General features: G+C 38.5%; 1 protein-coding gene across 1 annotated transcript in view; it reads left to right on the top strand.

The window, feature by feature from the left end:
• The window catches only part of CDK6 (cyclin dependent kinase 6), a 127,906-nt gene extending 102,374 nt beyond the window's left edge, over positions 1-25,532 (top strand). Inside the window, exons 5-7 of the mRNA XM_038130146.1 lie at positions 14,037-14,087; positions 17,922-18,057; positions 19,684-25,532. Coding sequence (XP_037986074.1) covers positions 14,037-14,087; positions 17,922-18,057; positions 19,684-19,830 — 334 coding nt within the window. The 3' untranslated portion in view covers positions 19,831-25,532. The remainder of the gene's footprint in view (positions 1-14,036; positions 14,088-17,921; positions 18,058-19,683) is intronic.
• Positions 25,533-27,098: the final 1,566 nt, after the last annotated feature.

The following is a 27,098-nucleotide window of genomic DNA, read 5'->3' as shown; positions in this document are numbered from 1 at the left end:
ACCAAAAACTGCCACTACCCATGACAAAGAACCAGAAGGGAACCCTGAAGCAGTGGTACAAAGCCCCACAGAAATGGTGCTAGCTGACCAACTTTAATTTGACTGTTTGATTCAGGTGTGGGGCAAGACAGTGGCCAAGGGACCAGGTCCGGGACCAGGTGGCTCTGGGCTGGCAGCCAGTGGCTGCACACAGCCCAGATAGCACCTCATGAGAGAGGTCTCCTCCTGGAGAGCTTCCCATAGCTTCTTCATTGCAGGTGGCACAACACTAGTCTGAAATCCCCCTGACCACATAGTCCTTACAAATACATGCATTCCTTAGAGGTTCAATATTCCAGTTTGGGACAATCTGAATTAGTCTTGCCAGAGGTCAGAGGAAAAGAGCTTGAGGTTAAGAGAAAGACCACAACATGTCAGTCATGATGTAAGTCCTTAGTATTAGCATCGTAGTGTTTGCAATGGATATTTGGAAATGCAGCTGGCAGCAGAAACATCTGGATCTGAGCTATGCTGGGCACAACTTCTGGCCAGTTGCTGTGAACACCTTTGTGTCCTCTGGAGCATCTCCAAGACAAGTTCATACCTGTGATAAGCCAGAGCAGCCTGAGGGCTGCTTTGGTGGGATCCCCAGCTGCAGATTGTTTTTAGCAGTCACTCCACTGGCCAGAGAACAGGAGAGCAGCAGAGCAATGTCATCCATGCCCCTTGCTCTCTAGCCTGAAGAGGGATAGCCAGCTGTACACTGCCCAAAGACTTTCTGTTTGAAAGGGTCTCCTGGCTCTTTCACACAGCTTCCCTCTGCAGGAACTTGGCTGGGAGAGACTTTGCTTTCTGCCTAGAGTTTGGCTGGGGGAACCTCTGTGTACTTTCGTTTGACTCGTAATACAACTAAACATTGTTTTTATTTACTTTCCTCTTTCATAGGAAAATGGCTACAAAACGGTATTTAAATTCCTGGGATCCTTTCCTGGACACTGGTGCACTCTGGAGAGGAGGGAAAAAGACTAGACTTTAACTGTGATTCATGTTGCTGAGCTCCCCAGTGTGGGAGGTTTTTTTCCAAATTTAATGTCTAGTCAGACATTTTGATCCGGGCAGCCTTTACTGAATTTTCTGTGTTTGATTGTCCAGAAAAGAAGTCTAATCATTAGCTACCATTGGCTAGTCATAAAAATAATATGTACTAGTTGAGAAGTATATAGGGCTAATCTGTCTCATATTTGAGTTTTTCAACAACTTCAGACTAGCACTTCTCCATATGTATTGGTCACCGAGGCTGTTAAATATTCTTTATATCTAATAAAACCCCATAAATGTGCATGAGAGAAGTGGAAATCAGACCTAAAGGAACAGACAATCTCCTGAGTTTAAAAACAGCTAAGGATAGCAGAGCAAAACATAACAGCTGAGACATTGCACTATTTTGTATACAGTAAATAATTGGCTGTGTGGGAGAAGACATCAAAATGTCAATGAGAAAGCAAGTTTGAAATTTAGATTTCTGGAAAGCAATTTCTCCAAGGAAATCATGGTGCCCAAAGGCAGCTCCCCAGTGTCTCTGTGGGAAAGCTTACCTATATTGCAGGGTTGAGGCCACTGGAGGGAATTTGCCAATCTGTGCATTGCATATGTCAAAGACCTAGATAGAGTCCTGACTTGGTGAGGAAGGGAGGTGGCCACAGCCTCTCCTGTCTGTATGTGCCACTTGCCACAGAGCAGCACATGTTACCCACGTGTAGCTGGAGCTGCCTTGGCCATAAGGGGACTGGTGTTGGCAGGATATAGCTCACCCTAAGTCACAGCAATTCCTGTCGCTTTTTCCTTTGAAGTCATAGTATGCCTTGTGATACGAAAGCACGTGTTGCTGCCTTGCTTCTGATTTTTGTTTGCACACAGCCTGTGGCACTGCCATTACGTTTGCTTGCTTGCTCTGCCTGACCTGCTGGCCCTGTACAAATGAGTCCATGTGAGACAGAGCCACCATGGTGTGCTGACGGCTAGAGGCAGAGCCAGGATTTGACAAGCTCTTGGTGTCAGCATGTGACCTGCCTGGCTGCTCTCTTGTGCTTGTGGCATGCTTCGTTTTGCCGTCCGTCTGACATGGTCAAACCATGTGACTTCTTCCAGAAATTCATACATAATCTGCTCTGCTTTCCTTTTATAGATGCACTGAATGAATTCCGTCCAGGTGCAACTCATAAGACAAACTCTGAGAAAGTATTTCTTCTTTTATTTAAATATTCTCCATATTCATAGCTTCTCTTCTAACATATCAAAGTTTGCCAGTAGTACGTGCTTTTGGAATATAGACATTTGTCAAATACGAATTTCATCCAAGGGATTACTTCATTTCCACTCATTTATTCAACTGAACTGGAGTAAATTGGCATGAAAATTCAGTTACTATTGATTTTCACTTAGTCTGAATCAGTTACCTAAAGGTACATGACTCAATGAGCTATATCATCCAGAATTTCACCAACTACAGTGAATTATCAGATCTTTTTTATTAGATTATGTCCATGAAACAGGTTTTATGATTATGTCAGTACAGCATACACACTCTTCTACACAATTTGATAATTTTTTAAGTGCTCTTCATATCCAAATAATTTAGGAACAAGCTTTCAGCATCTAAAGAAGTATACATAGCAGGAGATCTTTGTGTAATGTTTCTGTCTGTAGCTGTTAAATTGAGCCTGTTTGGCAGTGATGAATCATACTGTGCTGCTGTAAGAATGAAGGTACTCAGTTAAACCTAGATCTCATCAGACCATTAGCAGTGATAGAGTACATGTACGTAGTCAGAACCGTATTCTGGGTGGGTGTCCTACCCACTCAAGCACAGAAACAGACTTGCTTGCTTCTCTCCTGCCTTGGAATCATTTTTCCATTCCTGTGAAGTAATTGCAAAAGGAAAGGCAGGTGTTGCTTATCTCCTGGATCTTTAAAGAGCTTGATTTTGAGGGCATTTTGCTGGAAAGTGTGAGCGGAGTTTAAAGAGGGCCTAGACTTTTTAGAAACCCTTTGTTTTTGGCAAACATGCCTGCCACAACTGTATGAAGAGCAAGGCATAAAATGGCTTACCACGGGAGGAGGCTTTTACTTGATTATTCATTTGCTCCAGAAGAGGATTCTGGTTTTTTTCTTTAACTTTGAACAAATTAGGTTGGTTTTTTTTCAGAAATGACAGCCATCTCATCTGGATCTTGAGGAACTCCTTGTAGTGGACATAAAGGTGGTAAACACTGTGGTAATGTGGGGACAGAAGAGTTCAAGATATGAGTGATTCAAGGAGCTGCATGTGCTCAGTATTTCAGAGACTGAGGGAATGTTCATTTTGTAAAGATGGAGTTGTGTGCTTTTCCCATTAAAATTATGTCAAAAACCAATAGAGCTGTGCCACAGACAACACAAAAGGCTTATGGTTCAGTAAGAGCAAATCAGAGATAATAGCATAAAAATTGTTGCAAAAAAAGATTTGGGGAGCCTGGTAACCCACAAATCTACAGCACAAAATGTACTGCAGTTGCATAGGGGAGGGTGGCATCTGAGCAGCCATCACCTGGGAGTTAGGTTTTCAGTTTTCTCTTTAATATAAAAATTAACTTACTCTTTCTTTTGGTCAGGATTCAAGTAGGGAAAAATTTTATGTGAAATCACTAAAAGCTGAAGAGGATAAATAACCAGAGAGCTCCTAATAGGTGAACTCAGATTCCTCTGCACTGTCATGGGCCAGTGAATGTAAAACTCACAGCTTCTCTGGCCCGAGTAGACTATATTGCATGGGACAAAGTATTGCTTAGGGCAAAGCTGTATCTAGTTTACCTGGCCTTTGAAAACTATCATTTTTTCTTGCACGGTTGCTGTACATAACTTTCTACCTTAAGTACTTATCTCAAGCTTTTCTGCAGGTGTTTATTAATTCACTGTAAGCCAGAACAGCTGCTAAAATTTAAAGTATTTTCTTCACACCATCCTTCTAATCCACTTTCATGTCTTGTGACAGTCAGACTCAGCAGCTGGGGAAAAAGGTTGAAATTGAAATTTAACCTCTGCTCACATAACAGTTTGCCATTTAGTACTGAAATGTTTTACCTGCCTTTGTTGTCTGAAGGGTTATAATCCATTTACAGATTTTTTTTCTGACCAAGGGTGTTTTATTACAGCTGAGGGTGATGAGATGTATTAGTTGTGGGTGGGCACAGTTCTGATGTTTCAGGTTTATCTGAAAATTTAGAGAGGCCTAGAGCAACAGGTGCCATTAACACCTACTATGGGGGCAAAATAAGTGATCACAGATCAAAACATGTACTTGACACCACACAGGAGCAGCTGAAGCCCAGATGGAGAGAAAACCCAAGGATTCTGTCTCTTAGCCTTTAATGTTTCTCCAGAAGGGAAAAAAAAAATCACTTTTCCTTAGATTTTATTCTGTATTGAGAATTTCATGTTCTAGATTGTGAGAGCATCTTTGAATTCTGTATTTCCCTTCAAACATGGAAATTTGCCATCTCTTGAAGCTCCCTTTTCTGAAGTCTCACAGAGTGCAGCCTCCATTACCTCATTGTCACTCTGTCACTGTACTGCTGCAGCTGATTGAAAAGATTGTCTTACCGAATTTTTCTCCTGCTCTTATAGACAGATACTTGCTTTTTTGCCTTACTCTTCCCAGTTTTGTAGTCTGTTGGTGGTTTTTTTTTCAAAGTTAGACAGTAATTTAATCACATAGATGTACCATTTTCTGTGTTGCTCATAATGCTGAAAATAAATCATCATTTATGACATTATCCTTTCACATTATTTTGTATTAAGTGTTTAGAGTATAAGCTCTTTATCCATTGGACAAACTTTCGTCTGTGAAGCTCATTGCTTAGCATTACTAAGATAGAGACAAAGCCCAAGAAAACCTGGGAATACATACTTGGATGTTAATTTACTCAGTATCTTTGCGAAGATCACATGAACCAGTGTGTAGATTGTATGTGTTTGTAAATAACTTTCTTTTCCCTTTGATAAGGAAGAATCACAGGTAGGTAAGAGTTAGTTTCCTTTGGGCAATAGTTATGTGTGCATAGCCTTTCACCTAATACAGGAATGGTAACAGGGTTAGACATTTGGTTTGAAAGAATTTATTCCAAGAGAAGTCAACCTAATGGCACAAAACCTTTTAGCTTAAAGCTGTACCGTGAAAGCAATCTGAATGAAAATATATCCAGTTTGTGGAACATTATTGAATTTTAATGAGAGGGCCTCAGACTTTAAAAATTGTTCTGTATCCATACTCTTGATTAAAACTAGTCCAACATTAGAGGCACTCTTGAGCAAAGCCCATTGTTAAAGTGGTTTTTACACCAGTAAATATGGTAAATGTCAACAGATGAGCTTTCTTGAAGTCATCTTGGCATTGCAAGAAAAATTGTTGAAGTACAAAAGAAGTAATTATTCTGTGTCTCTGAAAACTGTGATTTGAAAAGATTTTCACAGTGAAATTTCATACAGGATAAAGGAGCAGATACTTCATGTAGAAGACTGCTTTCATTTCATTTACGTAATTGATAAAGATGAGGAACAGACTGAAAGTCCTCTTGCTTACCTTGAAGTTTGGTCTTTTGCTGTGATATAGGTGTTCTAAAACCATTTCTTCAAAATGCAGGATTTGAAGAGCATCTTCAATCTGGCTAAAATGTGTTGTTTTGGAGTGCTGTCTGCTACATTTTTAAGTAAGGAGTAAATCATGAATTAATTAAAGAAGTGGTGAAAAACAGCTCAGACATGCTCTGGAGGGAGGATATAGATCTCTTCGAGGAAAATATGGGCAAATTCGTTCACAGGCATGAGGTTCTCTGCACACACACACACACACACACTGTCTGCACACTGATTTGCACCATTGCTTGTTTGAATGAACAGGAGAGTGAAGAGCCCTCTTGGCTCCTACCCTTCCACATAGGACAGCCTTTATCTAATCCATACCTCAGTTATTGCCTTCAAACCCCACAACTGAGTGGCACAAGAAGGGCAAAGCCGTGTGACAATTTTAAAGAGTGCACATTTAAAACGGGGATATGAAATAAGTTCATGAAAGAGAAGAGAATGCATCAAAATAAATAAGTGATTGTGGGAAGACCATGACCATATTGTATGTGTCATATCAGTATTTCTTTCAGGCTGCTTGCAAAAGACAGAAGCCTGCAGTTAAGTTATGTCATTTATATATTATGTCATCTATATATTATGTCATCTATGTATTATTTTATTTAGTTATGTCAGATTTCAAACTGCTGATGGACAAGTAGTTGTAATTTAACTGCGCACAGTGATGAGATTGGTGTTTAATACACAGTTCACTTACTGCTGGTAGAACTGTAAAAACAAAAGGAATGCTTCTTTTTCCACACTGAGCAGAGACTTTTTTTTCCCTACTCTTTTTCCAAGGTCAGTTGTGTATGTATTTACAGAATTTGCTTCAAACGTTGCCGCAGTTTTCAAGGTGCCACTATTATATCATGCTTCCTGAGCTGAGATAACAACCCTTAAAGCCCTAGTGAAATAAACCTACAAATCTTGCAGGGAAACAAATGTCCACAGATAAGAGAACTGTGACGTGCGTGATGAGAGAGTAAGTGAAGGACATTCAACCTATCAAGGCTCTTCTATTTCAAAAAATAATGTTCAGTGATGAGTTCTGAAGCAGTTCTGCCCAGGAACAGATGAGATCTGCCTGTGTTATAGCATATTCTGGTCAAAAATCATATCTACACTTACCTTGCTTTTGGAAACTTTATATGTGTGGGTATGTAAATATGTGTACACATATATATAATCTATGTATCCTTCTCTTGAAGCATGATTTTTATTTTTTAATAAAGGCTTGAAAGCAGATCTCAGTTGGCTTGAACCTGGGGTCATTGATGTCTGTGGAAAAGCTCCCTTTTATGTCAGTGGTGGGGGACAAGGCCTGTCATTCTGTTCCAAGGCCAGCTGGGACTATGCTTACCTGAAAGGTATCAAGCAAATTTTGAGCACCCAGAAAAAGATTTCCTTTGCCATTTCTTAAGGAAGCTTTGAAGATGGTTATATTTTCTCTTACTTGAGGAGATTATTATAAATATTGGATAAACGTCACTGTACACAGTAGGCTGGCCCTGCTTTGGTCATAAAGCTGTACACAGTGCCTCTGTTCGGTTTCCCTTATTCTAACATTTCCCTTTCAGTTATGCATGCAAAGAGAACATCTGAAATTGGGTCCTTCCTTGCTGGCTTGTATCTGCACCCAGCTCTAAACCTCTTGGTTTGCTTCTTCAAGAAAGAGACCCTGTATGTTTCCTATGAACAAGACCAGACGTGCATTTGGGGGTCAGAATATTTTTCTAGAATATTTCTAGAAATATTTTCCTAGGCTTTATTCCTAGAATTAATTTGCTTCATTTTGAATAGCAATAGGGAGCAAATTCAACACACTACAGAACTGGAAGTTTGCAAAACTACCTCTTTTTTTATCTGCTTCTGTCTAGTGGGTGACATGAGAAACTCCAGGGAAAATAATAATTGTTGTAGGTTTTGATGCATTAGATCTGGTTCTAATAATAGTTCAGTACTGACATAGCCCCATCTTAGAGCTCTTATTCACCATTGTGATACTATCATACTTGAAGAATGATAGATTTTTGAATGAAAGAAATTAGGCTTTTAAAGACTAAAATGAGAAACTCAAGATGCCTGATCTGGTTTCTGTCAGATTTTAGCTGAAGAGTATTTCCTCAGTCCTAATGTTTATCTGTGTCATCTTTCTTCTTACATATTGGAGGAGAGAAGATAAGTTTTGTAAAAGTTTTGAGCAATTTATGATCAAGTATAATAACCTCTACATGAAGTAACTTCTTCCTATGCAGTGTCTGGCACACACCCACACAGATACTATTAAAGGGAAAGGAGAGAGAGAAGTACAAGAAAATGTTAGGTTTAAAATGAGAACTCTGAATTACACAACAGCTGAGCAAGTCACTTTTGACTGGAAGTGGGTAACTGTCCAGAGTGTGAAATCTTGTCAGCATGGCCTGTTTTCAGAGTAAAGTTTCATATTGCACCTTACTCATCTTACATACCAGAAGGCAAATTATCTTCATCTTTAAAAGGTGATACTTTTTTTTTTTTTTTTGCGTTACTTTCTCTTTGCATACCTGTAGTACAGACTTGTGCAGGCAATTTGTCAAAGAGAAACAGTGGTAGCAACAAGAGTGGCTAGGAATCAGCTCAGAAATAATCCCTCTGAATAAAGCTTTCCACAGGACAGTCCAGATCATGTTATTTCTAGTCATCTCATAATTTCAGTTTTAGATCATGTATGGCTTTAATCCTTAAAATAAAAATATTTTCTTCATAACAAGTAACTAAGAATCTGACAAAACTGTTTACTAGCTATTCACATTTTGTAATATGAAAAGAAAAAACCCATCCCATCCTTTTAATATATCTCTGACTATATGGTTTGGCAGGTTTCCCATGGCATGATGCAGGATTCCTTGGCAAATGTCACTTGGCTTTAGCTTTTTTAGATTCTTCACCATCATTTTATTGCTCTTACACACACAGACATCCAAACTCCTTAGACTTAACTGCTACAGCACAATCAGATTTTAAAATTTCATGTACAACTTCCATGTACTCTCATTATACACTTTACATTTTTTTCTTCGCTATGTCAAATAATCATGGACTTCCAACACCTCCCTCGTTTTGTATAATGCCTTCAAAGCTGCAGCTACGTATCCTGAATTCACTGCTCTTCTTCCCTAAACAACTTCTCAGCATCTTCTCAACCATTGTGTCTAAGCCCCTCTTGCCCAAATATTAAGTTGTACCCTTTCCACCCATGATGTTCTCCTCATTTTAGGGAGTTCTTGTAGGACTTCCCTGACTACACATGGATCACCAATATACAGGCTTTTCACTAAGAATATTGTATAAATTCAAGTTAGTAATTAAGAGATTATTCTTACCATTTTTCCGTGATAAGAAGGAAGGGCAAGGAATTCCTAACTTCTGTTGTCACAATGAGCAAATGGACTAGCAGAAAGAATCTAGGTAGTTATTTTATATGGTTTTTCTTACATATCTGGAAAGATACTAGGCTTGTCTAGCTTTGGAAGCACTTGTATTGGCAATTCCAGAACTGTCATGAGAGCTCAGTAGTATGTTTTGGTTAGAAAGTGAATTTCTTAACTTTTTTTCACTCATCAGTACATTGTTTCTTCACATGACCTTTCTTCCATGTGTCTATTTTACCAATGTCAGAAATAGAAAAATAGTTTCCAATCAGAATGTCACTAATTAGTTAAAAATGTCAGTCACTGTCAAGAAACCTGCAGAAGTCTCTTCCTGTGCTGCATTGCATGCAGTGGTTTTTTAGTTTTTTTTCCTTGTGTCTGCATTATAGTTTGACTAGAACAATGCTTATCAGTATCTTAAATTCTAATTGTTATGAAAATTCTAACTTTCCTTAGGAAAAGCTTTTTTTTTTTCCTTTGCTTTGCAGACCAAAGACTGAAAATAAAATCTAGAAGTAATGTGGCCGGTTTACAGTTAAAACTCATTTATCTCTTGCGTGTCATTGCGTTGTCATTGTATACAATACTTTAAAGATTGCTTTGGCATGTCTGTAGAGTTGTACCAGGGAGAATTCTTCTGTGGAGATTGCTTAGGAAATGTTTATATCTCAGTTTTTACTGAGTAGTGCAGACATGAAACACAATGTTTGTGGAATAAAGTACTCAGCTTTTCAGACACTAATATCCAGTTCAGATAGAAAGAACATTCAGTGAAGGTGAAAGTCAGCATGAGCATGAGCAAAATCTGAGCTAAGTCATGGACAAGAGAAAAAGAGCCTAAAGTTGGTAAATGGTTAAATCTAGTTTGTTCAGCTGTATGTAAGCATGAGAGCCTTTTGGCCAGAAAATTAATGGTGCAAGCCCTTTTAAACTGTAGGCAGATGGTAACATTTCAGGATTTGTAGGTCTTCCATTGCAACCTTACCTTGTGATCTGTATTTTTATTTCTGTACTGTCACAGAATCACAGAATGGTTGAGATTGGAGGGACCTCTGGGTATCATCTGGTTCAAGCCCAGGCAGGATCACCAAGAACTGGTTGTCCAGGACCATCTCCAGATGGCTTTTGAATATGTCCAAGGTGGGAGGGTCCACAACCTCTTCGAGCCAGTGCTTGGTCACCCACATAGTAAAAAAAAAAAGTTTCTTTATGTTCAGAGGGTGTTCTTGCGCTTCTGCTTTCCCAATGCAGACTCATAGCTAATATCCATTTCATTGTGCAGCTGCACATTTTGTACCTCAGGAGCTAAGGTGCTTGCTTATTGGCTCAGGAGGGGTTTATTTTAGCAGGACAGTGCAAGCAATACAATGCCTCCATCATATCTTCCTATCTGTAGGCTAAGAATATTCTGGTCCTGCAGCAAACACGAAAAGGCTTTTCCTCAATACAGTAGGCATCATTCCAGAGGCTGTGGATAATGGCCTAGCTCCAAAGCCAGGAGGAGGAGTGGCCAAATAAGATGGACACTTGCATATTCCTTGTAATGTTTTCCTTGTTCTGTTGCCCTGAAAAATCAAAGAAGCAACAACCAACAAACGCGGGAACCATCTGAGACCCCTTGAGCAAACGGGGAAATTAAATGTCTTATGTGCACTCCAAATCTTCTTGTCCCATCTTCCCTACTTGGTGTGCATTCAGTAACAACAATGGTGTTGGAGCCTTCAGAGCATGGATTTTGTAGCAAGAAAAGTCAGGGATGTTTTAGAGGATTGAGGAACCGCACAAAAAGCAAGTACATCCCCATGGATAGTTCCTTCATCCATGGGAATGTCCCTCTTTTCTGAGGTCCATGTACTCACAGATTTTAGGTGGTATTTGAAACCAGAGGGCAGACTCACATCCTCTGCCACAGGATGAAAACCCAGCTCCATGTCTTTTCTGAAGGAAAAAAGAAGGAATTCTACAAAATCAGGCTCCAGAGTTTAACCAGTCTTACACAGATTTTGATTGCAGAGAGGAGAACATATGCTCAAGAAAGAACTTCTGGATCAAGCTTGCATAAATAAACCTCAGGGAGTGAGTGGGTGTATGAGTCAAGTGAAAGATACCAAGAACAAAGGTGAAATTTTAGTTTTCTGTGGCTGCTGAGTGTCCTTAATTCAAAGGTGGTGGGAGAGCTGATGTCCACCTTTAGGAATCTTTAAAAGCCTTGACGTGAAAGTTTTTATGTGTATTGGACTTGCAGAGCTGTCAAGTCATTACAAAAGAGTTACTAGTGCCAAAATGTGAAAAGAGAATGAGCAGCTTCGTGCAGCTGCTGATTAGGTGAATCTATTTCCCCAATCATCCATCCAATATTCCAATTGAACCTTGAGCCAAAATTCATGAGGCAAATTTCATTATACTGTTAGCGATACCTAACCTGGAGTTGGCATCCTGTTGTAGTCATGATGGTGGGATGGATCGGAGGCTGAAAGATGAACTAATAACACTTCATTTTGATGAAATATCAAAGTATGTTGGAAGGTCACCTTATGTTGTATAATTATACTTCCAAAAGAATTTAAATTCTTGCTTCAGCCCTTAGTGAATTTGAGACAGCAGCAATGATGGGAAAAACCTTCCTTAAAAATCCCAAGAATTGTACTTGTTCTGGCATGACACTGCCTAAGGTGATTTGCGAACAAGGCTGCCATTGCCAGGCTTTCACATTAATGCAAGGTTCAGCATGCATTTTAAAATATTAAATCAGCTTTCCATTTGCATAGATATGATTATTTGAATGTGTAGATTTTGTTAGTTTAAGGGGCCCCAATAATCAATGCTGGAGCTGAAATTAAATATTCAAAGTAACTGTATGTTAATAATTTCAAGCAGTTGTTCCAAAAAATGTCTTAGGTTCCAGTACTGCTTGGCTCCGGAAGATACAGAGATACACAAGCAATGCTAGGATTGTAGCTACTGAATGTTCTGAAAAGCAGGGTCAAAGCTTAGGGCAGAAGTAGATGCTCCTGTCTGAGTGGGTTAAGCTTTGGGTTTTTGTAGAAGCCAGCATTGCTATATACCTTAAAGCTTAAACCCAGAAATACCAAAGTATGAGTTGCAATGGTCTTGTCAAAGTACCTACAGTTAGTAAATATCATGTGTATCTGGGAAGCAGAACATTCCATTAGTTATGATTTATTCACAATCAAAATAAATAAAGTCCTTTATGGACAAGTAACAGGCTACCGCATTTTACTTCATCAGATCAAATCTCATGTCAGATGGTTTCAAATCAGATTTGATTAAATTGTTCTCTCAATGTCCCTGCACAAAGCAGTTTGGAGTGTAAGTTGATGTGACATGACCTGAATGGCAGCACACAAGAAGGAGGCAAAATGCATGTTTAGTTCATCAAAGAACAGCATGTGTGCCAGTTCACTGCTTTTTCTTGATGGCTCAGATTTCTGCAGAGATTGTTATGTCTAAGAAATGTCACAGTGCTCTGTGTCCACTTACTGTATTTGGAATGGACCCACAAGACACGCAGTGACGTGGAGCTCTGGTGCCTTTTGAGAGTGTCAAGATGGAAAGTGCCACTTCTCAGTATGAACTCACAGTTCAGCGAAAGGAGATCCAGATCCTACACCTGCTCCTGCTTATGGGCAGTGAGAGGGGAAGGACCATAGCTGACTACTCCTTGTTCTCCAGTCTAGATGTGACAGATCTTCTCCTATGAAAAGCAGCAGTGAAATGATGCCTTTGACTGCCACAGGTCTCAAGGACTTGTATCAGACAGAAGAGGAGTATGTGGAGAGAGGCAGGTGAATAGGTGTTCCTCCATAACCAAAGGCTCCCAGTGGAAGCAGGGGGTTATTCACTGTCTGTCAAGTCACTGTGTCTCACCTGAACAGTTCTAGAAATTGTAGCCATGAGTTTACAACATACTCTGTACTTAGAGAGCCGAGATCCAGAAGAGAGGGCAGCCTGGCTGTCAACTCAAGTTACTATCTCAGTCTGCAGTGTGTGTGAGTTGTGTTTCTTGGAGTAATCTACCATTTGTTGAACCAAAGTGGTACACGACATCTGTGGCTTGATCTTCACAGATCCCTCATTCTTGGCTGGATCCTTATTCATCTGTCAGTAAAATGTTGGAATGTCTTGGGAGTTTCAACATAAAATTGCACTGTTGTCCAACACAGAGCTGGCAATACAGCCATACTACCGTAGAAATCAGAATTTCATATTTTACATTGGCGTTGTGGGGTGATAGCATCTTATGCATGATGAGTGAAAATACTTTAAATTGTACTTTGAAAAGAAAAAGTGTGTCTGAAAGTATTTTTAGTCACTGTTTTTTTTTTCTTGAAAGCCTTTGGACATTCAGCCTAACAAATTGTTTCTTTCCTGAATGTATCTTTATTTATGCAGCAGAAGTATTCCTCTACTTCAAGGTAAATTCTGTACCGTTTCACACCCCATTGTTTACAGACCTTCATGAATCCATTGTCATTTATTTGACCCCTTAAACCTAGGAGCACATTTCCAATAGGCAGTATGCAAGAAATTTAATTTTCAATTTATATTCATAATAATTAGTCTCTAATGTTATTATGTTTTAACGAATTGCATGACATTCACTCTGATTTTGTCTCTCTTAGCAGCTATTTTAGTGTTCTTTGTCATGAAAACTATTTTGTTAATGATATAATCCTTAGGACAGTATTAGTTGAGGGAAAATTGTGTCATTCATGCAAAAAGGGCACAATTAAATTTTCAAAGGTAGTGTTTTCAAAAATACATGTCATCTGTCCCCTTTTGTTACCAGTTTTAGTAGAAACGTGAAAGGTTCACTCACAGATTGGATAAAGCTTGGAAGCAGAAGAAATGAAGTCTCAAAAAAACCCCACGTTTTCACCCTACATTGGCAATTGTCAATGACATATATAAATTTACATTAATTAAAGCAAGTGACATCCTAAAAACATTTTTTTGTTTTTTCAGACCACTCTTCCGTGGAAATTCAGATGTTGATCAACTAGGAAAAATCTTTGAGTAAGTAATAATTAATTGCCTTATGTCAGTATCTGTTTAACATTGAAACCCTGTGAGATTTCTTTGCCATGTTTTTATGCAATAATGTGACTAGAATTTCCATATTTCCTATTGCTATGGCATGCAACATGATATTTCTGTGTATTCTTTGTCAGAATGGAAGGAGGAAGCAACATGGAATATAGTACTGCAAAACTGATAGCCATCATCAGGAAGTTAGGAGACTGCTGGGTTTGGGCTTTTTAAGTCTCTTAAACATACTGTGCATGTACCACTCACACATATTCATAAACAGTTAAGTGCAAGAGATTCTCTTCATGTAAGCAAACACAGAGGTTTTGTTTTTTCATTTTTTTTCTTTGTGCATTGCAGAAAACAACATTAGAATACATTAAAAGCTGAAATCTAAGATCATTACCAACAGCATCTTTACAGAAAAGACTTCCAAACATAAAAAAATATGTTAGCTTTTAAAATTAATTGTGTGGCCTGTTAACAGTCCATATTTTGGTCTGTGAGAACTGAGGGAATATTAGCATTTTAATATGTGCTTTATCTGAGATGATTTTACTTTATTTTAAAAGCATTTTCCTAAGTTTTAGGAGTTTGTGTTTTTCAGATACATCAAATACATTAAGGAGGCAGGTAGACTCTAAAACTCTATGAGGTGTCATATTTCTCATCCAAAATTCTGTTATTGATATTACCAATATGATCATTAAGTAGAATTATATTCCTTTGTCTTGTAAAAGCTCTTCAGACTAAGGAACATTTTTGTATTTTTAAGAGGCATGTAAATTTAAGATTTTATGTATATATCATGTAGTTAGGAAATCAAAACCACACAGAGCTGGTACCAATCCAGAGAACAAATGCCAGTTTGCCTCTGCACCTCTGTCTACCCTTTGTATATGGAGGGGCTGCAGGGATCCAAGGATCTGGACAAAATAAGTAGATAGCACAGAGAGAGAGTGAGAAGTATTATTCCAAAATGTTATTTTCTTGAAGATATTCCAAAGAGAAGATAGTAAAATTTCTAAGAAAAGCTTAAACTGAACAAATAATGAATTTCTCTGTTTAACCATTCCAGTTCTCAAATCATAACAGATCTGTTTCTAAACATTTTCATTATTCAGTGTGGGGTTTCTAAATTGCAGGTCTTGATTTCACACAGTTGACTTCCCTTTCCTGCATACCATACCATGAGTATGTGACTCACTTGTGTGGTTAATTTGTCATGCGCTAAATAGCTCTTCCTGCCCAATCCAGAAAAATCAGTCCTTAAAGTTTACTTTTTCTTCTTCTGCCAAAACTATTACTTTAGTCCTACAATATTCTGCTTTATTAAATGAAGGCAGCTTTGATACATACAACATATTTTGCAATTTAAAAAGACATAGCTGTGATTTCTTTCATTTGCGACATTTAAGGGGAAAATGAAAATTAACTGGGCTAAGATTAAATGCATAGCTGCTAGTGGCAGCCTCCAACAGAGATCTTTCCATCCCTAGGGGCTGGGATTACCTGTGCAGAAAAGAATTCACTAAGAAAAGAAAATGCAGTGCTAAATTTAGAAGAAATTCCTTATTGCTCATCTACTTAAAGAGAAAGTTTGGGTTTGCTTCTTTTGTACACTTCTTCCTAAATAGTTGAGAAGTTTCTGTCTTGGATTCTGAGGAGTTATGCCAAGTAGTGTTTATTTTGTGTTTTCACAGCTGGAGAACCCCCTACAGCTAGGCCTAGCTCTTCTTGTAGGAGGGTTGTTTCTTTCTGCAGTAGTGACTCATTCTAGAGATCACTTTGGACAGAAGGAAGTTTCAGGCTTTTTGTGCAGTCTGGACTCATGTATTCTTTCAGATAATGGGGCTGTGATCTGCCTTTGCTTTGCATGTGCATTGTGGTTTGTGTCAGTGAAGTTCCACTGTACATGAGGGTAAATCCCTCATACATGGCTCGAAACATTTTCTTGCTTTTCCAGGACACCACCAGCTTGTGGCATATCCTCATAGATTTCAAGCTGAACTGCAATGGTTTGAACAGACTTGTCTCCCATTGTGATCAATGGGAGTGGAAAGTACTCAGCATTTCTCAAGACCAGGCCTGAACCTTTGGCAGGAGGTGAAACTTTCCCAAGCTACTCCCAAACTTAGTCACTGAAATGGTGATGCTACCAGACCATTAGAGTGGGAGCAGCTCTTCAGACATTCATTATTAAGGAGTTTTGAGTGCTACATGTGTGTAACTAAAAATGTCTCTCCTTTGCACTCGGTCTTGTCCAGCCCACCCCTCTCTGACAGGCTGCCTCCCGGTTTCTTGTCATTGGTTTTGTCTATGCTTGTTCTGCCCCGTTCCTGCTCTGCCATGCAGTCGTACAAAACAGTGGGACTAACCAAACACATTTGAATGACAGGTTCAATGTCATTGCTATTTAAAATACTTAACTCTCCCATCCTTGATGCTGTTTGTATTATATTTAATATGGGACCAGATCCTGAAATATCTAATCAAAAGGCTTGAACTGCCGTGGCCAAGGAGGCTGCCCCATAGCCACGCTGCACCAGATAAATGGCAAGTGTGGTTTCTCATACAGCTTCAGCTTAGCATTTCCCAAGAGCTGTGATACGTCCAGATGTAGTAGGATTTAATTGTCCTGAGATTGTAATTGCTTTGCCCTTCCAACCATGCTGTTATTTAGAGGACATACTAATTTTCAGAGGTATTTTAGGTAAGCCAAATTGCAGTCTAAAATCCACATAGGTAGAGGTGGGTAATTCCATAAAGTTTGCTGAGGTAACCTAGGATTTACAGTTGGCCTACAGCCTCACCCAGTCTTGTGACAAACTCAGTGAGAAAAAAGGTCAATGCTGCTCTCTAGTGGCACTGGCCTTTGTGCAAGCCCAAGGATTCGGTGACATCGTTTTCCTGTTCTTTCTTGTCTTACCCTGTCAGGGTTTCCATTGAAAATCTCAATTTTACAGGTTATAAAAAATTTATTTTCCCTGAAACCAAACAAGTAATGTATGATCTTTTCCAGAATTTCCATCAGATACTGGTTTTCAACCCCACAAATATTAACATCAGACTAAAATGTGAAATGTATGAGACAGAATTCATTGTTGGTGGTTTACCTATTTAACTTGAGTTTTAGAACTCAGCATGATTATTTAATAAGTATATATATATTCTATAATTTAAAGACTAAAAAAAAAAAAACTTAAAGAAATTCAAATATTCTTTTAAAGAGTAAAGAAAAACTAAAATACAATTGAAAGCAAAACCACAAAGACACTCAAGCGCCTTTCCACTTCTAAACTGAGGCTTTAAAACCTGTATTGTGAAGCAAATAAATTGTTTAAATTTGGGCAACAATTACTGCACGCGGCTTTGAAGCATTATGAAACATCCCTTTTATTGCCTTACCCTCATCTTGACCCACACTCTTCTCTCAGTCCCTATTCTTGTGAAAAAAGATCCTTGCACGCAATTCCCTTTTGAAACTTACTGCTTTTAATCATCCTGGAGTGACATGTGTTGCACCATCCAGTCAAGAGCTAAGCAACTTTTTTTCTAAAGCACTCAGCCTTTTTTTCAATCAAAACTCAGAAAATTGAGACTTAGGCCAGAAAATTGTGCTACCCACAAGATTATTTCAACCAAGCACATTGAGGGCCTATGTTCATCAGCTTCTATTCACAGAGATTATTGCACTACTGTACAATTAAACATTTAAGCTCATTTAAACTAAAATACTTATAAAATGCCACTCAGTGTAATCAACAAGAAGGGAAAACTGCATAAATGTTCAGACCTAACATTATGTTTTTCGTTTTGCAGTGTAATTGGACTCCCAGAAGAAGAGGACTGGCCTAATGATGTTGCCCTTCCAAGAAATGCTTTTACTTCCAGACCGGCACAACCTATTGAAAAATTTGTACCAGATATTGATGAAGTAGGCAAAGACTTGCTTCTTGTGAGTTTCCATTTGTTGTTCCCTGCCTCACATGACTGATGGCTCCCACTGTGCATGCAACTTGCCAAGAAAAAAAGGAAGTTTCCATTTAATGAAGTTAGTAAAAAAAAGGTCAAATATAGATAAGACAATTTGTGTTAATCTGTGAAACAACAGCACAAAGACACTGCCTTTGGCTCAAGAGGTGTCAGAGCTGAGAATAGCTCAAGATTAGGAAACTAGGTCAGGGATGTATCTGTTTGACCTGTCGTTAGACCTTACGATTAGGTCCTCATTACTGACCACTGTAGTGCCACTGGAGCAGCCAGCCTTACAGTATTGGCCTGATGTGAGTACAAAAATGGATCAACCATTTCTACAATCTGCTGTAGGCAGATTACATCTGCTAGCCTTCTACTGAGTGCTGAAAACTTTACACTTGGAATTCATCAATTATTGCCTCTTGCAAATAGCAAGGCTGAACAGAAGCAAAAGAATTGGGCTGGTACAGATATTTCCATAATTGTTATAGATACATTAGAAATGCCAGTCCTGAAATTCAATCTTGAAATGGAATATAGGGAATGACCTTGCATCAGTTTGCTTCATGCTGTGCTTGTTGAAATCTAGTTTGATTTGTTCTCTAGAAGTCTTCTAAAAATCTTTATTTGTGTGAGCTAGGTAGAGTGCAATTCTTGAAAGACTTGATGCATCTCTTCAGGAGCTGCTGTCTCTGGCCAAGGTTATCTCAATAGCAGATGGTCCAGCAGTGTCCTCATGACAGCAGCTCCCAGCTGCAGAAAGCTGGACTACATCTGGCTGTTTGAAATTACAAGAGAGAAACACTGCTATGAGAAAAATCTGTTGTGCTTGCAGACAGCCTGGAAGGGGAAGCTAGACATGGGACAAGAATTAGATTCTAGGAACATGAAGGAATAATATATATGGCTGAGAGCTCAGTGAGTGTGAGGCATGATGGGAGGAGGGAGGAGAAAGATTAATATCTGTGCCTAGAAGGTGAGGTAGGAAAGAGATCTGTTCCTGCTAGGCAAAGAGATGATAATTGGGAGCCACAAATGAAAGGGGAGAGTGGAAGTGGAAGTCACTGAGTTAAATTTCAGGAGTGAAATGATAGAAATTCTGACACAAGAAAAGAAGGTAAGACTAGGAATTGGTTAGACAAGAGCGGTAGGAAGAATAATACATGGAGGTGAATCCATAAAAAACAAGGTATAACCACAAGGTTGGGGTAGAGATTTCAGTGCTAGCTGGACAAAGGCTGGGATACAGATCAGGAAGGAGGGCCTTCAAAGTGCAAGTAGGAAGATGAGGGAGAAACTGAACACACAACATAAGCAGATGAAGGCTGTCCTGTGCATGTGAATTAAAGAAAACATGTCTTCTGGGATTTCATAAATTGTGAATACTTGAATTTTCTAGCATGTAATTTTTGAGGTGGCCATACTCTTATACTGTGACCCCATTGCTTGTTTTAATATGGATGATCATTGTGCACCGCCTTCTGAGACCCTGTTGTGTCTCATACTGTGACCATGAACTGAAGGTGGCATGCACTAATGTATGTATGCAATGACAGCACTGTTAACTTACATTGTAGTTAAAACTACCTTCTTTTCATACTTTCAGAAATGCTTAGCGTTCAACCCAGCCAAAAGAATATCTGCATACGTTGCCCTCTCTCACCCATATTTCCATGATCTGGAGAAATTCAAGGAGAATCTGGACTGTCACGTGTCATCCAGCCAAAACTCCAGTGAGGTGAATGCATCATAAGTGCTGACTGAAGATGAACCATAAATGAACAAGACATGTAGCTGACAAGGCCACTGTCCCAGACAAACCACATAGCTGTCCTAGCGAGATCATTATTTGGAGGTTTTATGCACTTATCTTTTATTTTGGGATTGTGATGTGCTTATCCATGGAAATCAATCTAGTTTACTTTTATCAGAGCAATGCAAGGGCCAGGGCTTTGACCTGCTCCTGTTGCAGCTTTATGTTTGTTTTGGTTTTGTTTTGTTTATCTACCTGGGAAAACTCCAGAGGAAGAGAAGCTGCTGACCAGTTTTGCTGCCATTTTATCCTTCTAATATTGAATGCTGCCAGTGTTTGATGATCGAGTCACTGCCAAAATATGATGCAATCTCTCTCTAGCTGCTGAAGCATGATTTGGTACTTTATTATTGTTATTCTGTGATATTTAAAGAATGGCATTGAAATACCAGATCTCTGCAACCTGCAGTTAACTGATACATGCATTAATATATCCAGCTACTGTTCATTCATAGCAGATATGCAGGTGCTTCCCCACTTGAAAACCTGGATGAATTAATTTATCATTTTGTTTCTCTATAAAAGTAACAGTGATGATGATGATCATAATAAATGTCTCAGCTTTTAGGTTTTTTCATACACAAACGAGTTATTATCTAGCTATGTTTGTGTGCATGTTTCAAAAAACTGTCCTGTTCTTACTGTTTCAATTTCCAAATGGTCTTTCTGTGTTGAAATGCAGACGCGTTCTAATCCATTGTGTAACCCATCATTCCCCCCTGGAAACGGCTGCAAGCATATTTTCTTCATCTCATTCCAAATAATTTTCTGACGTCCAGCTCAAAGACATGAGCAGAGCCAATGAAAATCAATACAGATTTTCACCTTCAACCTGTTCTCATTGTCAGCCAAAAACAAAAATAGAAAAAAAAATTCTGGTTTAGAAGCAGAGAATCCTGTACTTGTAATAAGCACAGAGAAGTATTTGTGCTGCATTGTACTCTGTATGCTGTGCTGTCTTACCTGCAACACCCCCCAATGCATCACAAGTGCATGAACATCAGTGCTCAAATTCCCTCACATGTCACTTACTAAGCAGGCTTGTTTTCTATGCAGAAATGGTTTAGGTTCTCTCCTAAACCACCATGTGGGGGATACTAGCACATGCCTCTCCACTAAGGTTAATGTGCCATTATTGAATGTCAAAATAATTAAGCAATTTACTTGTCTTTATAGCACAGTTATTTTAAATATTACCTGAAATTTTTATATTTAGTATTTTTACCTTAACTAAAATATATTTTCAGTATTTCAAAAAGAAACTTTTATTTTTTTAATACTGTACTGGGGAAAAATAAGTATTTTAAATCCATAAAAGCTGTTCCCTAGCTGTTCAGTGCATTTACTTGGGCATGTCTTGGGGGAAAATATTGGTCCAATGATGCTAAGTGAGGCAGCCAGCTTTGCTTTCTCCTGTGACAGTCCCTGAGGCTTCTCTCTTCCTCATCTGTATTTCATCTTGTCTAGGTGGTGAGCCAGCATTGTATCCTTGTGCATGGCATGCTTGGCAGAAACAGGTCCTTAGCAGTGAGTTGGGCAATGTAACTTTTCCAGCTGTGACAGGGGAGCTTGCAGCCATCTCACGGGCAGGTCTCTCGCTCCTGTGGCGAACTTCACTGTTAACTCCGTTTCAGGTATCTGCACTGACTGGGTCATGGTCCACTGCTAGGATAGTAAGTGGGTCTTATCTGTCTCCTGGATAAAGCTTTTTGTTACTGCTAGACATCCAAGTGTGTGATATATGGTTAAATTAGGTCTACTTCAAACAAGCCAGATTTTAAGAAGACCACTTGCATGCTTGCATGCAGTGGCCTGTGCTTTTCTTTAAGCCCAAAATGAGCCTATGCAAAACTTAACCAGCATGAACAGGCAAGTTGCAAATTAGGCCTGGCAAGAGCATGCAAAAGCATCTGCACACAGAGATATCACAGATCTGTAACGTCAGAATTTCAGAAGCTCTGTGAGCAGGAAGCTGAAGGCCAGGGAGCTGTCACAGCAGCAAACCCTCTAATCTTGGCCTTGCCTTTGTCGTTCTCTTTGTTCCTACATCCAAAGGGAACTGCAGACCTACTGCACTGGTGTTGTCCCAGTCCTATTCCTGTATGGGTTAGTGGACCCAAGTGTGAATAATTTTTAAAAATTCACAGAGTAGGATGGGCCAGAGTGAATTTTTTTGCTAGCAATTTTTAAACACTAAGTAGAACAACAGAGACAAAAGTCAGGAGATTCTTGCAACAATAGTAATTAGAAGAGTTTTTTTACGGAGTTTAGCGCTTCTGAAAACATTCCGCATTTTACCTAGCACAGAGCTATCTGTCATACATACTTTATCAGGGCATTCAGCTGGTGTGGCTTCCCAGCAGCTGCTCAGGGAACTCTCCCAGAGCTCTCCAACAACTAATACAGGGTGAAAATGTAGAGGAGGAGATGATATTTTCCTAATTAGGCTTAAAACTCTCAGATAGAAATGTGCATCTGTTCCGCGTAAAAATTTGTTCTATTAAGTTTAGCAAAGCTAAAGAATAGACAATATGGTTGCTGAATGTAGATACATTATTAGGGTAAAAACAGAAAGGAGGGGAGAGAATACTTAAAGCCAAAGGTTAGTGTTGGCCCAAAAACTAATGAGAATGTGGAAATCACCAGGAATTTAACTACTGGAGCAGTATTTCCCAATCGTAGTATCAAAGAGCTAAGCAAGCAGCAGAGAAAAACAGGGGCTGGCTTATGGAGTCAGAGGCAGAGCTTCTGCAACATGGTGCTGTATGTTGTCTAATATAGTAGGATCAGGTTATAAATGAGAGTATTCAGGAGAACAGTTTCAAAGGGCTGCATTAATGGTCACATTCTGGAACATCTTTCCAGTGGGAATGGCAGGAACAAAACCAAGAAATCTAAGAATCTTGGCAGGGTTAGGGAAAATATTTCTCTAATGGGGTCCTTGTGGTAGCAAGGGCCTGGATTCAAAGGACCAACAATTTTTCAAATTACCTCCTTTTCCAAATCTCTTCAGGAAGAAATTCCATTTGACATGCCATAGGCTTAATCATATTCCAGTCTTCCCTGCCAAACCATGTGGGGCTTCACTTACACTAGTAAACTGAGAAAGCCTGTTCTCTGGCTGGGCAAAGCACTGTTATTGGCTAATACCATGCCAGGAATCATATTTATAATTAGACAGCACAGACAGCTGTGGGACTGTGCTCAAACCCATGCCCTTGCTCTTCTTATGTTACTGGTATAGCTCGAATATTTTAGTACCTTTACTCATTACTGCCATATGTGTAGGATGTAGGAGTTGTGTAAGTGAAAAAGAAAGTGCTGTGATGAAAACTCTTTGTACACCTTTAAAGAAGACTTCAGAGTGCAATTTTTCTTATTGATATCCAAACCTGTATGTCTTCTCTTCTACAGGAGTGGTTCAACAGCAGCTAAAAAGTGCTGAATAACAAAAGATGTTTTAAGTATAGCTCCTAGAACACCCACAGCCAGGCACTGTGCTCTTCTTAGCAGAGAACAGGGTGTTCTGAGTAATGGAAGGAGAAATTTCTATCTCCCACCAACCTTTTTTTTTTCTTTTTAATCACTACTACATAACTCTGCAAAAAAAAAAACAGACCCAATAGCTAAGGGAAAAAAATCACCACAAGCAGCTAGCGAAGTGCTAATTGCTGAACCATTGCAATCCATCTGGTGCAGCCCTTCTTTCTTCCTCCTGTCCACGCTCACACCAGCCTTCCCGTTTGTCTCCTTCAGCTCCCTGATGTAAACAGGTTTCAGTGATGTTCACAGGTGCTATTTCCAGCAAGATTCTTCCAAATTTTCCATAGCTACACAGGGTCAGTGTCCCCTCCATTCCTGTTACTAAATCTTGCTTCTTTTAGTCTCACAGCCTAAACAAGTGATGAGACTAGAACTTTGTGCACCTCCTTGCTTAGGCTTAGTTTCGTGTACCCCTGTGTTGCTTTCTGTGTAGTTAGTAAAATTCTAAAAATAGGATTTGTGCATATTTCTGTGTAGGCTGTGTCCACGCTCAAGGTTTCTTTCAGCCTATTAGTCCAAATGATCAATAATAGAGCATCTTTCCCTGTTGTTTCTGTCCTAAAACACACCAAAAAGTGAGGGCGTCATGTTTGCAAAAAAAAAAAGAAATTTAGGGCTATGTCTACAGAGCATTTTTAATGAAAGGTATCACTAAATTGCAGCATTTGAACATTTTCTGCATGGGGGAGGGTTTCCAGTATGGTAACTCTTACTTGGTTTTTATACTCAGTGGTTGTTTTGGTGAATAAGAAGAAAATATTGTGGCTTGCTGCTTTTCACAGGTTCACTCACTGTCTTTGAGTTTTATTATACATATAATTCTTTCTGCTGTTAGGTATTAGACCAACTTTAATATGGAAAATAAAGAGAAAACATGCTGGTTTGATCTTCTAGCCAGCAAACTAGGAACACTTACCTGACTCACAACTGAAAACACATCAGTTGTCAAATACATACATGAATCAGAAACCACACAGTTCCGTTTAAAAGGCCACATAAATTAATTATGGTCCATGTATAAGATACATTTGAATAATGAGGAAGTTTATTCTAAGAACTCTGTTTTATAGAACCACTTGGCTAGTATTTTTCATATACAGTAGGTTCAGAAATAGATTGACTTTTATATACAATGTGAATTAGAAGTTACTAGGCTATTTGAGTGATTTTGTTGTTTTGTGCTTGAAGCTTGAATTGATTGCAAGCTTAGGAACCTAACATATTTATTTTATTGCTTCAAAACTGCTTCTAAATATCAAGATCTCTTTTGATGTTAACAGGATTTCACACTTTTTTTTAATGTTTAAGTTATGTTCTTGAAATTAGAATGTTAGAAAAAGCATTTTTCCAAACTGCATTAGTGGGGGAAAATTTAAGAAATTTATTTTTACTTTCACAGAGAGGTGAACTCTTCAATAACTGACTATCAATAAGCTATACTTTTACTTCCTTTTGATTATAAGCCTTGAGTATACAGGTTACTTTCAATGAAGAAAAAAACCAGAAACTCTAGAAAGTTAAATGGGATTTTGTATGTTTAAGCTTCCAAGTTTTATTTTCATATCCTTTTTTTTTTGTGTGCAAGTACAGTTCAGATGTACAAAAACATGACTACAATTTTAGCAGTCTAACAGGCTGTATGACTCAAATTGAGGTTTTATTTGCGAGCTGTTTATTTTATTTTATTATCTATCTGCATCGTGCAAATTCTTAGATAATGGCTGTAATACAATTCTAGTTTCTGGACTAGACTCTGTAACCATCTCAACAATTTATGTAAAACAGAAAGAAGCTTTCTCAACGATTCTAATTACCTAGGCCATTAAAAGAAGAAAGATGTAGACATGTGAACTGACAAATATACTTTTGCCAAGTGTTTTTTTTCCCTTTAGTTTGAAACTTAGCAAGTATTGCATACTGATCTGCAATACATATACAGTGTAAGAACCATAAAGACCACTTAAGAGTAGTGTGCACAAATAATATGAAAAATGGCTCATTAGACTCTTGGAGAAACCAGCTGAAAATCATTATTTTAGCTGTAACACTCAAAATCTTGAAACTCATCTATTTTTCCATTAAAAAGTATTCCTGAAAAATTATGTGTATGTTTTTAATTCAGTGATAGGCACCCAAACAGAACTGAATCAAGTGGGAATTTGTTCTCAAAAGTGATATTTCCAGGCTGAGTAGTTGCCATCAGTTCTTCATGTACTCATCAAAAACTAAAATTAACCAGCACCATTCTTAGATGAGCCTTTTGCTTTCTGGGCAGAAAAACCTGAGGTTGCTGTTAGTAAAGTTAGTGGAAAATCTGCTTTGACTTAAAAGTCCTGTGGAAGCTTCTGCAATATTCAGTTTTCCAGCCTTCATTGAAAGACTGTGCAAAACAACAAAGATAAATCAAAACTCCTTAACCATATGGTCTTTTCCCCTTCACATTACATATTTTACCTGTTTTGAGATATATTGATGGGTTTTATCCAGCCCAATGTTAATGAGACTTTTGCAAGGCTAGAGAAAGTAAAAAGAACTGCTGCAGTATTTTGATTGTTGGTGGTTGTGGTAGGGCAGATTTTTTTTTGTTTCCAGAAAGGATCAGACAAAATATACTGCCTTCTTTGAAAAAGAAAAAAATTTTAAAAATAAAAAAGCACCCACAAACAGCTGACACTTGGTGAAGACTAGAAAGGAGATTTTTTAAGAAACTATTTGGAGAATATTGTCAGGATGAGTGGAAAGGAGCATATTTTTGATGTGAGAGATATAAATGCAAACAATGTGTATTAAATATGCATTGAAATTGATACTTTTTCACTGACTTTGCAAAGTTGATAGGGTTTTATAGAAGAAAAGCATCCAAGTATGAATCTATTCAAACTACCACTTAAATGTTCATTTGCACTAAAGCAGCCTATACTGTTTGAAAGGAGATGGGAAAACACATCATGTTAACCTTGTGATTTACTTTGGTGTCTACAAGGATGTGTTGTAAAGCTCTCAAGCTCAGTGTCCATTTTTGAGCAAGCCAAATTGTCATTCACACTATTCACTTTCTGTGAATCCATCCACATGCCTGAATAAAACAGATTTTTAGTGTTTACATGGATATTTGCTCCCATTGACATGCTCATGTTAAATCCAGACAGGGGACAGTCTCTGCCACTGAATGGAAAATGAGTTTTCACAGACTGACAGGTTCCTTTGTACAATTACTCGTAAAGGGTTTAAAATCAATGTTCAGCAATATGGAGCCCTTCATTTTATTCCATATTTCACACGTACATCATGTTATGCTAATTCTCAGCCTTTTTAAAAAAAAAAGTAAAACCCCATTTCTTTAATGTTAGGATCAATTTTGAGTAGCCAGATGAAGGAGGAAAATCATGATGTGATGGAAAAACGGGCAGAGAGCAGGACAGTTGCCAAGTGAGTTTGACTACATGGAAAAGTTATTTATAAACAGAGGGGGAAGACTTTTTTTCCAGTTGTTTTGTTTTCTCTTGTCATATAAGATGATAAAGCAAGACTCGTGAACAGGATTTTGGTTCCTGATACTTATGCCAACTCAAGTCATGAGTTACAGTGCACTTCTTCAACATAGCAACAGCTCTATTTTTTAAATTTTGCATAAGATAGAGCTTTTTCCGGGTAGATATAAAAAA

The sequence above is a fragment of the Motacilla alba genome, chromosome 2 (assembly GCF_015832195.1).
Source record: "Motacilla alba alba isolate MOTALB_02 chromosome 2, Motacilla_alba_V1.0_pri, whole genome shotgun sequence".
NCBI classification, from domain to species: Eukaryota; Metazoa; Chordata; class Aves; order Passeriformes; family Motacillidae; genus Motacilla; species Motacilla alba.
This window is presented reverse-complemented; position numbering and strand designations above follow the sequence as displayed.